The sequence below is a fragment of the Serinus canaria genome, chromosome 2, assembly GCF_022539315.1.
Source record: "Serinus canaria isolate serCan28SL12 chromosome 2, serCan2020, whole genome shotgun sequence".
NCBI classification, from domain to species: domain Eukaryota; kingdom Metazoa; phylum Chordata; class Aves; order Passeriformes; family Fringillidae; genus Serinus; species Serinus canaria.
This window is the reverse complement of record NC_066315.1, coordinates 118,571,073-118,586,742: the sequence shown is the minus strand read 5'-3', so window position 1 is coordinate 118,586,742 and position 15,670 is coordinate 118,571,073. Positions and strand designations below refer to the sequence as shown.

Here is a 15,670-nt window from a genome sequence, read left to right as displayed (position 1 = left end):
GGAGCCCGGGGAGGCGGAGGAGGCCGAGGGGGACCCGGCGTTGGGTGACAGGCGGGGCGGGGGCGCAGGGCCCGGGCCGGCCGCCCCCGGAGCCGCACGCTCGGTGAGTAGTCCCGTTGTTTTTCTTCGCAGCAGCCGGGAGGAGAGCCCGGTCCTCGCCGCCGGCTCCGCCGCTCTGCCCGCTGACCAGCCTCTGGGGGTGGGGGAGATCCGCCGCCGGGGCGCGGTTGCCCGGGTGCCGTTGCCTCCCCCGCCCACCCCTCCGCGGGGCCGCAGCGAGCAGGAGGCGGCGGGGAGACAAAGGAGGCAAAAGGCGTGTTCCGCTGCCAGGGTAGGGATGTCTCGGCACCGCTCTGCACCCGGCGGTCCCGGGGGGCACCCGAGCGAACTGGGGCGGCGAGGTCGGCCCCGGGTTGCCGGGTCCCGGCGTGCCCACCGCCGCCGCTGCCCGGCTCCTGCTTTGTTCCCCTTCCCTCCGCCTGCCGCCGCTCCCCGGGCCGCCGAGTTGTAGCGGAGTATTTATTTCAGCGCATTTATTTTTAGGCTAGAAAATAAAAGGCTTGGCACGGCGACCTTTGGCTGTCGCATCCGGCGCCAAATAAAAGGGTCGCGCTCTGGCCGAGTCCGCCCCAGCTCTTATGTAAATTCATGTGCCGTCCCCAAGGACGCGCGGTCCCCGGGGCGCTGCCGTGATCCAGCCCCCGCGGGGACGGAGACGCTCCCCGGAGCTCAGCGCAGACCGCGGGGTCGGGCGGGCAGTGGCCGGGGCGGCGGGGAGGGACGGGGCCGCTGTGGCCGGCGCCGCTGACCTCCCGTGCTTGCTCTTCGCCCCGCAGATCGGCAGCAACCCCCCGGAGCTCCGTCACCGGCGTCGGCGGCGAGGAGAGAGGAGGATGCGGGCGGCGGAGCGGGCGGCGCTGCCCCACGGCGAGCAGGCTGTCCGCGGGGCCCCGGCGGGCGGCTGCTGAGCGCGGAGCCGCGGGCATGCGGCGACGGGGAGCGGGAGCCGCCGGCAGCGCGGGCGCCCCGGCGGGCGGGCGGCCCCTCGAGCGAGACTGAGGGTGGATGGAGCCACAAAGGAGTTTGGCTGACACGTGCGGTGGGGCGGCCGGCGGCCGCGGCTAGGGCCACCCCCCTCCCCTCCCTCCTCCCCTCCTCGCTATGCTGCGCTCTCCCCGGGCCCCTCAGCGGACTCGACGCACGGCAGCGATGGAGCCGGCCGGGCTCCTGTGAGGCCGCCGCCGGACCCAGCATGGCCTTGGCGGGGACCCCGGAGCAGCGGCTCCCCGGGGCGGAGCGGCCGGCGGCGGCGGCGGCGGGGGGCCGGGCGGAGGCGCCGCGGTGCCGCAGTCTGCCCGCGCTCGGCTCCCCCCTGGCGGCCGGGGGGGGCGGCGGCGGCGGCCCGCCGAGCCCCGCCGAGGGACCCGCTCCCGAGGCCGAGCGGGGCGAGGGCGCCGCCGCCGTCGCCGAGGCTGGCCGGCTCCCCGCCGCCGCCAGCGGCAGCGGGAGCTTCCCCTGGAAGACGGAGGGCAGCCAGCCGGCGGCGCCCGACCGAGGGGTATCCCTAGGCGCCCCGCTGCTGCTGCCTCCGCCGCCGCCGGCGCTGCTGCTGGCGGGCCCCCCGGGCAGAGCGTGCCTGCGGGCAGTGCTGGCGGACTCGCGCTTCTTCCTGGTGTGCATGTGCTTCCTGACCTTCATCCAGTCCCTCATGGTCTCCGGCTACTTGAGCAGCGTCATCACCACCATCGAGCGGAGATACAGCCTCAAGAGCTCGGAGTCGGGGCTGCTGGTCAGCTGCTTCGACATCGGGAGCCTGGTGGTGGTGGTCTTCATCAGCTACTTCGGGGGTCGCGGGCGGAGGCCGCTCTGGCTGGCCGTAGGGGGGCTTTTCATCGCCCTGGGCGCTGCGCTCTTCTCCTTACCTCACTTCATCTCTCCGCCGTACCAGATCCAGGAACTGAACTCCTCCGTCAGTAACGAGGGCTTGTGCGTGGCCGGCAATGGCACTGCCAAAGAGCAGTGGGACTCGTCGGCCTGCATCAAGGACACCGGTGGAAACGACCACTCTCTCTATGTAGCTTTATTCATTTGTGCCCAAATCCTCATTGGCATGGGCTCGACACCCATCTATACCTTGGGACCAACCTACTTAGATGACAATGTCAAGAAAGAAAACGCCTCGCTTTACCTAGGTAAGGCAATTAAGTACCTGGGTCCTTTGCTGAACCCCAGATCTCCGAGGGGCCAGTTACAGGTACTTCTGCCTTAGTGCTGCTGAACAACATCTGTGCTAAGTTTTCCTTCTCAAATGACCTTTTGAAGTAAAATTCATGCTCTCCTATTATAAAGTCTTTTGTGGCATGGTGAATAGCAGTAACGGGTGAAGCTAACGCAGTGTGCCTAAAAGCAGTTGTACTCACACGCTCTTGCACGGGTAATACAACAGCAGAGAAAGTTGTCTTCTCTAATGCGTTTCAGCACTTGGCAGTAGCTGGTGACTTTTTCAGAAAGCAGTGATAAAATTTGCCCTGCCCTTTCAAGTTTCTTTTTGCTAACACAGAACCTTTGCATTTCTAAATTCTGGTGCTATACCTTTAGCCTAAAGTCTCTATAATGTTAATGCTCAATAAGCACTTTGAGAGAGTTTTGGCATGCTTCGTTTTACTTTTCCAGCATTCATTTGCCTTGAGCTAGCAATGGATTTTTGCTGTCATTGGTACATCATCTGGCATCTCAGAGTTAAAAACTCACTGAAAAACCAGCACGTAAAACCTTCAGGGTTGAGTTTGGTTAGGGCAGCTCAAGGAGCACAACGAAATTACTCGTGTCCAATCTGGCATACATTTTTCAGCAGGTACAGACAGCTCTTCTTGATAGCTGTGCAATGGTGGGAAGAAAGGGTGTCTCAGATAACTGGGTACTAAACTTTATTGGAGTTTGATCGTGATAGTTTGTGTTATGTGTAAGAAGATTAACTGCTCCCTGACTTAGCATTAGCACCTTAGATGCTTCTATAAGAAATGAACCTCATGTACCCTTCACATTCTTTTCAAATAAGGGGAGGCACTTAGGGGGCTGAGAGAGCTGTGAAGGGGCTTTGGATACTCAGCATTACCATTTGCAGTTCAGTTTTCTTTGGCTTTATGATAGCCATGGAGATAATAATTGCTTGTTAGCCACACATTTATGGAAGTTTTGTGGAAGTTACACACACAGACACAGAGACTTGTGGAGTGTGTGTGTCTGTAACTACTGAACAGGAGTAGTGATTTGGATCAGTGTTTTTATTCCTTTTGACCTGTTCTTTGGCAATTTGACTGTTCTCTGAACCATTTTAAAGCCATGCACAGTCTGTGTGCAGTGTCTTGAAAAAGTCTGAGGCACTGCAGGTTTTTGGAAGGAGGGAGAGAGGTGTTCACTGCATTGCTAGTCTGCATGATGAAGTATTTGACAAAGTGTTTTTTCCCTCTCTTCTCCTGTCTCTGAGAAAGGTTAAGTCGTATGGAAATTAAGATTAACCTAGCATTGACTTTATTGGCAGCATGAAAAACGAAGCATCTCATTACTGAGGTTACTAAATTGTAGTTTGGAACTTTTGCAAGTAGGTGATCTCACACAGTCCTCAAAAACGAAAAAAGAAAAGGAAATGCCGTAGGTGAGGAATGAAGGGTAAAAGAGGTGAACGGTGAGAGAGGCGGAAATCTTTCTTCAACAAAGGGGAAGGCAGGGTCAATGGGGGGAAATCCTCACTGTGCAGGAGAAATGATGCCTACCACTGATGCGCCTCTAGCACAGGAAATAGTAATGAAATGACTCAGGTAACTTTAATTGCAGCGAAGTTAACAAAGGTAAAAGGCACCAGCAGCTGGGTAGACTCCATGTGACCCTGTGGCTGCCAGACACTGAAGGCAGCTTTGATCTATACTGGAGGACCCTTGTAGAGTCGAAGTTCATTTTTAGTGATTCAAGAGAACAAAGATGAGTACACCCAGCTACAGTGTATGTGAAAAAATTATGCCTGTGATTTGATTGTGACCACGGGAGAATTAAAATGAGCACAAAGTGTTCATTTAATAAAATGTACTAGCACCTCCATTCAGTCTTGAAGCCACTCAGGACTAGAAGCAATGTTGTCTGCTATTGGAAATCTTGGTATTATCTTTTTTAAATAGTGTGGTGTTCTGAGGAAAGATTTAAGTTGTTAAGGTTTAAGTATTTGCCTCACTTCAGATACCAGGCCAGTGACTTTTTGAGGGGCCGGAGTAAAATCAGAGTTTTTGGGGGAGAAAGAAAAAGAACAGTGGTTGGTATGTTGTTGTGAGCAAACATATTTTTGTTGGATCATCTCAATGGTTTGGAATGTTGAATGTCCTTGAGGAGAGGGATTTGTGGGCAGCAGACAGCTCAGCCAGGTGCAGGGATAGGATAGAAGTGTCCTGGGCATGGCTCTGCAGGCCTGCCACCTCACATCCTGTGTTATGCAATGCCTGGTTCTCCAGGTGGTGTGATTCTATTACTGGGGAAAACTATGCAAGTGATGCCAAAATGTAAAATGCATGTCTGTGTGGAGGCATGGGCTAACAAAAAGTCTTGGAGTAGGCCAGTGGCAGCTGAGGTTTTAAAAAGAGATGAAATCCCAGGGAAACAGGTCCCAGGCACACAGATACATATGTTTGAGTAAGGACAGCTAATTAATAAAAAAAGTATTCTCTAACACAAAATGGGAAGTCACTTACATGTTTGTTCATAATCATGCTGGTATTGCATTCTATGTTTTTCTTCCAGAGGAAGATAAATATATGTAAGTGTGCACCTGATAAATGGTTCACTGAGCTTCAGAACGGATGAGCTTTTTGACCCTGCAAGTGTGCCCACTAAGAGAAGTCAGTAAAGCCCCCCTTGAGTATCACTAATCCTGATTCTGCAAAAACTCACCTTATGTGGCTGTGGAAGCTATCTTATTTATTTTCCAAGTTAATCCAGCTCAGGGCTCGAGTGGCGATAGCATATCCTCTTAAGTGTAGGCATGCAAGCTCAATGTGGACAGCTGTTTTAACATTCCTGACTGGAAGTCCTCCTCTCAAAAAACATATTTGATGCTTATATGTAGTCTCTTGGCTGCCTACATTTAAGTCCATCTGTCAGAATGGCACAGTGCCAGTTTACAAGGTGCTGCGTTGTTTTTAGTAGGACAAAGGTGCCAAGCAGGGATGTGTATTTGGGCTCCTGCATAGCACTGTGTGAGCTCTCGTGTGGGATGTTTCTTCCTTGTGAAGCAGTGTCACCTCCGGGTTCTCCCACCCCTTAAACTTGATGGTACTTTGATGCCGTGATGCTAACTTTGAGAAATGTGTGACATCAGGCTTGAAAACAAGTTATGATTGTAACAGGTGCCTAGGAAATGTAAGAACCGGTTCCCTTAATCACAGATAATCCAAAAGGGAAGTTGCACAATGTGTAAAAACTGGGCAGTCGCTAAGTGGTCTTTATCTTCTCATAAGTCTCTCCCTTCTGTGCTCAGCTGTGCTGTGATGTGTCTGTTGTCAGCTGGCTGATGTGTGCAGGTTCTTCTTTTAAGTAATTTATCCAATTAAATTAATTGCAATTCAATTTGAAGTTGAATTGGACTTCCTGAGTCTTGTTTTGTAGTTTTGATTTTGCTTCTGCTACTTGTCAAATTCTAGCACTTAAAACACTGTGATTTTTCTAAATACTGTGGGGTTTTTTTGTAGGGATCCAACAGCTTGTCTTTAATGTGAGTTTACCTTGTATTATATCAGGACTTTAAAAAGCAGTTCTTTAAAATTAAGTGTGGCACTTAGAAGTTTTAATAGTGGCTGAAAACTTTTAAATACTTTTCTTTTTTTGCAAGTGAATATTATTATAAAAAATGAATTTACCCTAAAAATTCACTCATAGGCAGTATCAAATTTTACAGAAATATTGCATGAATGAAAATTCACTCATAGCCAGTATCAAATTTTACAGAAATATTGCATGAATGAAAATATTCTAGCATTTAGGAATGGCTTTTACCAGTACCCCCCCCAAAATGACTAGTGAACAAATTGGTCATTGTGCTAAGGATGTTTTATTTCAGTTTCCAGAATACTGTAGGCTGGTTAGGATATGACATGAGAAAAGTGTCTCAGTTTAATTTCATGCAGACTGTTCCTGGGTTTTGGAACAAACTGTAATTAAAAAATGCAAAGATAAAGGTTTTATGGGACAATGGCTGAAAAATTGGAAAAACCTGTGCAAATGGGCTTGGTACAGATAATGGCTGAAAGCCAGGGAAGTAAAGTAATTTCATAACCTAGAAAAATAATAAATATTTAGACAAGTTTCAAAAATATTTTGGAATCCTGCTATGTTTTCATGAGGATTGTTTGTGTGGGTTGCTGTTTCTAGCATTAGATAAACCATTTCACTGTGACTGTATTTTGTCTGGAAAATACCTCCTTACCAGTGTTTTACAGGTGGATATACAGTTCTCTATATTTACCCTTCATGTCTTTGTTACAGGCTTCCCCTAAATCTTTATATATGGATGTATGATGATTGTATTTATTATACTTGTAGTTAAATCTACCTCTTGAAAGAAGAGGGCAGGAGGGGTAGCTTCACATCAGAAACCCACCACCTCTGCCTGCTGGGTCCCAGGGCATAGCCCAGCTGCCAGACAAGACAGATGTCTGTAACGTGACATTGCTTGGATATTGGCACAGGAAGCACTGGAATTTTGTGCCACTGATCCATTTTGGTCTGGCTGCTTCTGGGGTTATGGATGTCCCTGGGAGACAGGAACTGAAGCCCCACTGGGGACATCAGGTCCTTTATGTGGATGCTACAAGGTCATTGAGGTTTTCTGAGACAGTATCAACTTTCTAGCTGAGCAAAAGGGACCATCTAGAAGTAGGGAAACAGCTGACCAGCATTTAATTTTATTCTCACCAGTCAGCTTATGACCACTTTTGATTTGCTTTTGGAATATGCTCCCTGCTTCCTGATATCCAAAAAGGCTAGTTTCCTACAGGGTTTTCTCAGCATTGATCCCTATAGTTGGTAAACCCTACAGAAATAGCGCGTTTATTTTTACAGCATGCCTGTGAGAAGGAAGATTTTTTGAATCAAAAATTGAGGCAAAAGGGCCTCACCAGTGTTCACCAGCATTTTTTATTGCTTGCTCTATTGCTTGTAAGGGGGAAGTGTGCAGAGCTTATTTCTCAAATACATGATTTTGCTTTATCTGAGAGAAGGCCACATCTTGTTTTATGCAGAGGCAAGCACTAAGACTTGATCCATCAGCAGTCTGTTTTTGTGCAAACCTGGCGTGCATTGGGCACAGCCTGGCAAAGGAGGGGATTGTCCCCCTCCGCTCTGCAGTGGGGAGGCTTCACCTTGAACAGTGTGCAGTGTCAGGTACTATGATTTAAAAAAGACATTAAACTATTAGAGTGCATCCAAAGGAGGGCAATGACAATGGTGAAGGGCCTTGAGGGGAAGCTGTATGAGAAGTGACTGAGGTCACTTGGTCTGTTAAGCCTGGAGAAGAGGAGGCTGAGGGGAGACACCATTGCAGTCTACAACTTCCTTGTGAGGGAAGAGGAGCGGCAGGCACTGATCTCTCCTCTGTAGTGACCAGTGACAGGACCTGAGGAAATGGCCCGATACTGTGTCAGCAGACATTTAGGTTGGATATTAAAAAAAACAGTTCTTCACCCAGAGGGTGTTTGGGCACTGGAACAGGCTCCCCAGGGAAGTGGTCACAGCCCCAGCCTGACAGAGTTCAAGAAGTGTTTGGAAAGTGCTCTCGGGCGCATGGTGTAACTTTTGGGGATGGTCCTGTGCAGGGCTGCAAGTTGGACTTGATGACCCTTGTGGATCCTTCCCAACTCAGCCTCATTCCATGAAATGTATGTGTGAAAGACACACTTGTTTTGTTTGCACACTCAGCTGGGCAGCACTAGCAGAAGCCGGAGCTCACTGTGCTCTCGGCTGGGGGTAGGGAGCATCTTGGGATGCAGGTGAAGTGACTGCCCTCTTTTTGTGTATATGGATTATACTGCTTTCTCCCACAGGTGATTTGACACTTAGAGGGTACAGTATTGTGCTTCTCTGGCACTTTGTAGCATCCCTTTTATTTTGTTAAAATGCTGATCAGGCAGCTGGCACAGTTCCTTATAATTACTTACAGTAGCACTGTGCAGTTTTATTGTCCTTTAACTGAGGAAATAGAAAGATAGATTTTACTTTTCTTCTTCACTTAAGTTTCCTATTCCATAGGTGGACTGATATCTCTTTTTCATACTGTAATCCTAGATATCATTTTCTTAAGCATTTAGTGAAGCTGGGTTTTTTTGTCCTTTTAAGCAATGTCTACATAACAGTGAGCTCAGTAAAGAGCGGGGGCAGCCTTTGCTCTGAAGCTTTCTGCCTGTAGGATTTAATGTCGTGAGTGATATTTCTTAACTTGCTCTGCCAGTGTCGTGTTCCTTAGGGATGCTTTCTGCATCTCTCCAGTTGTGTCCTTGCCATGAGCTATGGCATTGTTCACAAGCAGCTGTATTGACAAGGCATCACTTCCAGTAACTGGCAAAATGCACTTTGTCTCTTCTTGCTCTGAGAAGCAAGAAGAGACTTAGGCACATGCTTTCCTGATTCTCTTTCTCTTTGTGTTAAAGGACAAAAACTGGGTTGGATCCAGGGTTCTGAAACTCACTGAATTCCCAGGCCCAGTTGCTTCCCTTGCTTAGCATTTGTCAGAATGGTTAGCGTTTTGTTTCTGAGGTTGACAGTGCCCTTTTCACCTGCTTGAGCTTGGGAATAGTGTTTTCTTGGAGAGCAGCTCCCTTCTCTGTCAAGCTCTGCTGTAGGGCTGGTTTGTGCAGACAAGTGTCTCCACCTGCTGTGGTCCCTGAGCAGCTGGGAAACCTAGACATGAAAGTGGCCTTTAAGTAACAGCTTGTTTGTAGCTTTTGCCAGGAACTGAAGGCTTGGGATCTAGTGTCTGATTACCTGGGGGCTGGAAACTTTAGCTGTCTGCTGGATACCCTGACTGTTTTCTAAAAGGTCACTGTAACTACTCCTGTTGCAGGTGGATTAGAGATGCTTTGTGTTTCATCCATTTTCCCTTAACTCTCATTCAGTGGCCGCCTCACCTGGGAGGACTTAATTGCTGTGAAAGTGCTTATGCAGTCAAAAGAGAGGAGGCTGGATTTCTCTGTACTGTCATTCAGAGACACATGGGTTTCTGTCTTGGTTGTGCAGGAAATACAGGCAATTTTATAAATTAGTCTCAGCCTTCTGTTTCATCCTGAAGGCCAGCATCTAAAAAATCAGGTTTTTAAAGTAGATGAATGGAATTAATGCATATTTTTAAAAAGAACAGAAAACTAACTAAATAATGTTAAACTTTCATGTTCTTGTTTTAATCTTATTAAGTCTGTTTTACCCTGATAGCACTTTAAAAACCCTTGTTTCTTGTGAAGAATGAGCTCAGTTTTCCTTTTTTGTTGTTTTTACGTGCCTTTCCTATTTATTTTGAAAACAGTTGATAAGTCACCATGCAAAAATGGCACATATTTCAGCTGGCTCCCTCTGGCAGTTTTTGCCACTCTTGACTGAAAGGTCAAAGTAAGCACTAGCTCTGACTTGGCTTCTGATGGATGGGGCAGTGCCACATGAACTTTGAGGACAGGGCAAGCTGGTCACCTGTCTTCCTGTGAATTGTCACCAGAGCTGTCAGGATTTCAGCTCTCAAGTCCAAGGATGTCTCTGCAACCCTCTCAGCAGCTACAGGGATGCTGGGACTTACTAGGGCTGTAATGGGAAAGCTCTGAAATGGCACAGTTGGAAGAGGGATCAAACTGTTGGATTTTTGATTGCTGGTGTCCATGCTTTTATTCAAGCACTGTGATCCTTTTACCTCAACTCAGTTGGACAATCTGGACACATGGGCTAGAGCTAGTAAATTTATGACAGAGACAGCTCTGCAGTGCATATGCAGGTTGATTTCACCTGAGTCAGCCAAATCTATACTCCCAACTCCTTTCAAGTGCCCAGAAAAAAATAGGACATTTCCTGTGATGGTAACAAATACATCACTGCTCGGCACTGTGGAGATGTATGGGCTCTGTCCTGCTCTGCTGCTGAACAGTTTGGGCATCTGTTGTGCTGTCACAAGGCCAGATATTTAGACACTGCCAGTATTAACCTGAGAGCTAAGGAACCTGGAGCTTTCAACTGCTCTTCTTTTCTGCTACAAGGAATTTGTTCTTACCTGAGAAATCAGGAAGTGCAGACACAGAAATTCAAGTGTTATTTTATGCTGCCATTAGACCCGATAATCTAATCAGAAAATATTAACTCTCATGTAAGTAAACAGCTTACTTGGCAGCAAAGACAAATTTACACCAGTGAAAAACATCATGCTCTGGTATGAATTACATTTGGTCGTGAGTTTGAAGGAGATGCAGTCTGAAAAAAAAAGCATGTATATTTTTCCTTGTAATTTGAACAAGCAGGTAGATTAATTGTGTCACATGAAGTGCTTGAAAAGCAGTACTGCATGTCCACTAATTGTATGCTCCTGTGCATTTTTGATTCTTTTCTCCATTTTTAGTACAGGTTTCTTTTCAGCAGCTTGCTTCCTTTTCATCAGCTTGCCAGGATATTTTTTTAGTGCTTCCACTTCTTTCCTTGCTTATATTGACATTAACACTTTGCTTACATTGCCCCATGCACAGTGGGACCTCAATCTGGTGGTTGCCCTCTGCACCTTTTATCTTTGATGTTTACTGGATTAGAATGAAATCCTCAAGAGTGTCTCAGCAGTGATTTTCTTAAAATCCAGCTGCTCTGAAATCAGCTACTAGCTCTTCAGTTTTTTGAATTCAGCAAGCTTTTCTAAGTTAGCGGTGTCTTTCCATATTTACCTGTTTTCAGTCAACTTCTTCAAAGTGACAAAAATTAAATCCTGGCAGTGATGGTGATAGTACCATTTTCTTTCTGTATTAATTAGGCTATCCTCCAGAGTGAGAATATTTCAGCTAATGCATGTATTTGCTGAGTATATCTTCTGATACCTTGTGATTTGCTATTTTATACTTAAGTTGTAGTTTACTCCACTGTTTGTCCTGGGTTTCTTCACATCTGTTGACTTAAGGTGTCATGTAGGCACTGAAATGTGCTGGTGTGCTTCTGAAGTGCTTTCAATCACACCTTCGTTCCTGGTTCTCCCTTTTTCATTCTCTGATTAGATTAAAATCTGAATACCTGACCTCCCAGAAGTCATTTCAAGTAATGCATTTTTGTAGATAATCGAAAGTAGACAGGGAAATAGCTGTGAGCTCTGCTGTGGTGGCTGCTAACCTGTGATTACTTAAACAGAATGTGTCAAGCAAGCCTCACTTGCATCTACAAATATCTAAAGGAAATATTCTGGAAGATGTTACCTGACATTGCTGTGTGTTAAGCTCTCCCTGTACTTGAAGAGAAATTGCTGTATTCAGCTTAGCTGTTAACTCAGTAGATTTTGCTTTGTATAACAAGTGAAAACACGATCTTTTCCGTTAAAGGTTCCAAAGGAATCAGCTCATAGGCTCAGAGGTCAAATCCATGTGAAATTCATGAGCAGAATAACCTGTGTATGCTGGTTAAGTGGGAACTTTCAGCTGGAAAAGCCCCGGGAAAAGTGAAGGAGAAGAGGAGGTTAAGTGTCAGCAGCATGGGATGTTAGTGCCTCTTTTGTGTTTTGCAAACCAGAATGGACTCTGGTCAGGAGGTACCTGCTAGGGACAGTAGCTGGAGCCCATAGGAAGGGCTGAAGATGCTGCTGTAAGTGTCTGTGGAGTACAGGAAAGTCCCTAACAAGGCTGGGGAGTTTTGGCAATGCAGGGAATGCAGAGAAGTTTTGCTTCTGCCATGCTTTTCTTCCTCACAGAACAGCATTTTCCACTTCTGCCCAAAGTGCCTCTCCATGCTATTCATTGGTGCCTGCCATTTCAGTAGCTGGAGTTTAAAAAGTAGTAGCAAAATAGTCTTTAATTTTCTGATTTTTTTAATCTAAATTTATGTTTCTGCTTGTTAATTCATCTCAGTGAGGGAAAAAAGACTTAATGATGAGTGTAACCTTCTAGAATGCAAATAGCTTCAGTAATAATCCTCCTGTAAAAAAAAAGTAAAAAAATTGTTACATAATAATAGAGTCTGTAATTGTTGTAAATATGATGGGCAGTATATATCAACTTGATTTAGTACAGCTGTCTAGTGACAGAAATAGTGAAGGTGTCCCTAGGGAATTTTTATAGTTGCAGGAGAAAATAGCACATGAGCTTTTTGAGTCTGCAATATAGTAGTGCTGATGCACATCAATGTAGGCATTTATTTGGTAAGTTATATAATTGGCCTAAAATAAGAATTCTAAAAACTGTTTCTTCTGCTAATAGCATGACCAAGAGAAAAAAGTGGGATTTTGGGGTTATCTGAAACAAATAACTGTTAGTTTGTTACTACACCTGCATTGTGTTACTGGAGGAATATTAGTCCTGTTACACAATGAGAGTAAAAAGACTATGAACTCAGCACTACATTGTCATAATAAAATGCCATACTGTAAATCATTTTTCAAAAGCATAGCTGAGGACTGAATTGATGCTTGAATGAAGAGCTGCATTCTAAATTACAGTTCCTAAGTAGCTATTGCACTATTTTGATACATAGAATTTATATATAGTCATTGACCTCAGTGACTGAACAGTTTAATGATATTGTGATTATAATGGTGAGAATAGAGCTGGATGATATGAATTTCTTTGACCGCAGAAGCAAAGTAGGCAATAGTATCCATGTGTTTACTCCTATCCATGGCTTCCCCAGAACCTCTGGGAGGAGGAAGATGAGCAGTACTCAGAGTGTCCTCTGAATTTAGGAGTACCTCTGTGACTCAGCCTATGGAGAGATTCTCCTCATAAGCTTTTGCTTCTTGTCTTGATGTTTGTTAGCAATTGATTTTTGCTTAGATGGGGTCATTTATTGTTCTTACTGAGTTTGTGGTTAATTGCACTAGCTTTGGACACTCAGAAGCAAGGACACAGAACAATAGGGATGCATGTGGCCTTGAAAAGCAAAATAAAAAGAGTGGTTAAGGCTACTGCCCCCATGCATTTGTGATAATTAAAAGAAGATTAGCCTTCTATGAGAAATGAGGTAAAACCGATGGACTAATATTGGCCAGGCCAGCTAATGGGAAAGAACTTGAAAAGAGCTTTTAAGCCTGGTGAGTCAGAAGCCTTGGGTACATATATGCCTTCTCATCTTCTATAAGTATAAGAGATTCAATTAACCCGAGAAAAACAGAGTAATGCATGGACTAACATAATTTTAAGAGTTCCTACACTGTCATTAGAGCAGCTATTACTCCTTTCTATGACTAATAATAAATTTTAAGTATTTGGATAAGGTGAAAGAGTATCTGTATCATTAGACAGATCTATAATTAACTTCCTTTCATGCTTATTCTCCTCTTAATCATCCCCTGCATCCCCGCACTCCAAATTTAAATCCTACTGAAAGAAGAGCTTACCATGTGTCTGATGCAGTGCCATGCTTTCAAGAAAACTCCATGTTTTTATTCTCAGATTTATATTGTGTGTTTATAAATACATTGAGTATTACAGAGACTGAGGAGAGGATCTATCATGTGTTGCAGTTTCAGGATATGTGAGAAATAACTTCTTTATGCCTAAGTTGGCATACTGAAATCTTTTACTAACTGCTAGGCCAAAGTTGACCATGTTCCTCTAGGAAGAGTAGATGTAACTGGTAGAGACAGTGAGAGGACTGATGAGTGGTTGTGGTAGAAGAGTTTGATAGCCCTAAGGTTTATATTGGCAGGTGGGCATCCTACACTATGAGCCAGCTGCTTTTATGCTTGACAGGAAAAAATGGTGCAGTATATCAGGAATGTAGTACATTTCCCTTGTCTAGTTTAATAGGATGCTCAGATTAATTATTTTGTGGTCTGAGCATTGGATTTTTCCAAAATACAACTGCAGGGCTAAGCAACTCTTCTAATGCTGGATTTGCTGCAGTTTTCATGGAGTTTTTGAAGATATGAAGAGAATTAGTAGCATGGTGTTAGAAAAGAAGAGCTGATGTAACCCTTGTGATTGTGTTGGAGAGCTGCTGGATGCTCTTAGGACTGCTGTCTGCTGCTTTTCTGTTGAATCAGGATAGAGAGTGTGAGGAGCAGCATGATTATTTTTATATGCAGGGGGCCAAGGAACCATACAAGAATTCTGCTCTTAATTTAGTCTGTGTTGCACTCCTGTTAAAAATACTTTTTTTTTTTCTTTTTTCCCCTAATTTTCTTGAGTAACAAAATGGTGTGGAGCTCAGGGAACTGACAGCTGGTGGTTTTCTGATGTTGGAGAATTGACATGAAGAATATGTGTGGGTGTGATACTACCCCTTGGTGATGTGCTGTGTACTCTTGTTATACATTGTGCCAAAATAGATAGTAATCCTCTTATGTAGGATTGTCAAGTAAGTAATAATAGAGCACAAGTCTGTGCCATCAGTTCCGAGATTTTTTTTTTATAAACGTAATTGTTGTTCATATCTCCTAGATTCTTTAGTACTTCTTAATCTTTATATTAAGTAAGCCCTTCTTCTAAGTCCTGCAAATATGTTTTAGAATAGTGATGTCAGCTGCTATCAAGACTTTCCTATTCATCTTTCTAATTGATGCTCTTGCTTTAAAAAGGCCACAGAGATTTTGAGTTTTATATTTCAAAGCATTTCCTAACGTGAAAACTTCAGATGAAGAAAAATTTGAAGATCATTTTGTCTGCTTAAAACATTTCCATTGTCTTACAAGGAGCCCTGAAAATATTTGAAGCAATCAGAGTTATTGTCTGTAGGCTGTTCATCCCATTTAGAAAACATGAAGTTGGCTGCTCTGCAGCAGGGCAGACACGATAAGTTGTGCTGGAGGAGTGAAGCAATTAGCTCAACAGCAAGCACAGTCAGAGCAGAAAGGGAGGTCTGGAGGCATTTAATTAATACTAATGCTTTTGTGCTTACAAGGACCAGCAGCTTACTGCTGCCTTGCTCTTGTGCTTCTCAAACCTGGTATCTAATGAACATTAGATTTAGTAAAGCTTTCCAGAAAAGTTAATAAATCATGACTAACTGTGACACATTCCCCCTAAAGGTAATGAGGTACACCTGATACTGAGTGGGAGCAGGGTCTGATGTGTAAAGCTTTTTCATTTTTAAATAGATAACAAGGCCTTTTGGGATTTTTGTACTACATTTGTTTTAAGTAATCTGAAATAATGGGAAAGACATGTCATCTATTAAACAGTTTTCAACTCACCAAACCAATTAGGGAAAAATAAACCTTTTTTTTTTTAATAATCTGAGTTTGATGGCAAAACTACTTTTGATGGAAAAGTGTTTAGCTGCCATGGTATACTTATTTGCATAGCTTGACATTTTGAGATGCAATTTGCTATTTAATTCTCAATTTTTATTCATTTTAACTTCCATTCATTCTTAGGTGGAAAATACAAGTAAAATCCCATTTGGTCAAAGGTCACTTCTCTGTGTAACTTTTGCTTCTGTTTCCTTCTAGTACCTCATTCAAGACATGCCTAGACTCCAG

The 15,670-nt window shown here is 44.8% G+C and overlaps 1 protein-coding gene across 1 annotated transcript in view; it reads left to right on the top strand.

Annotated features, from left to right (window-relative positions):
- The first annotated feature begins 1,252 nt into the window (after positions 1–1,252).
- SLCO5A1 (solute carrier organic anion transporter family member 5A1) overlaps positions 1,253–15,670 on the top strand; it is a 72,890-nt gene continuing 58,472 nt past the window's right edge. The window contains exon 1 of the mRNA XM_030227706.2: positions 1,253–2,192. Coding sequence (XP_030083566.2) covers positions 1,253–2,192 — 940 coding nt within the window. The remainder of the gene's footprint in view (positions 2,193–15,670) is intronic.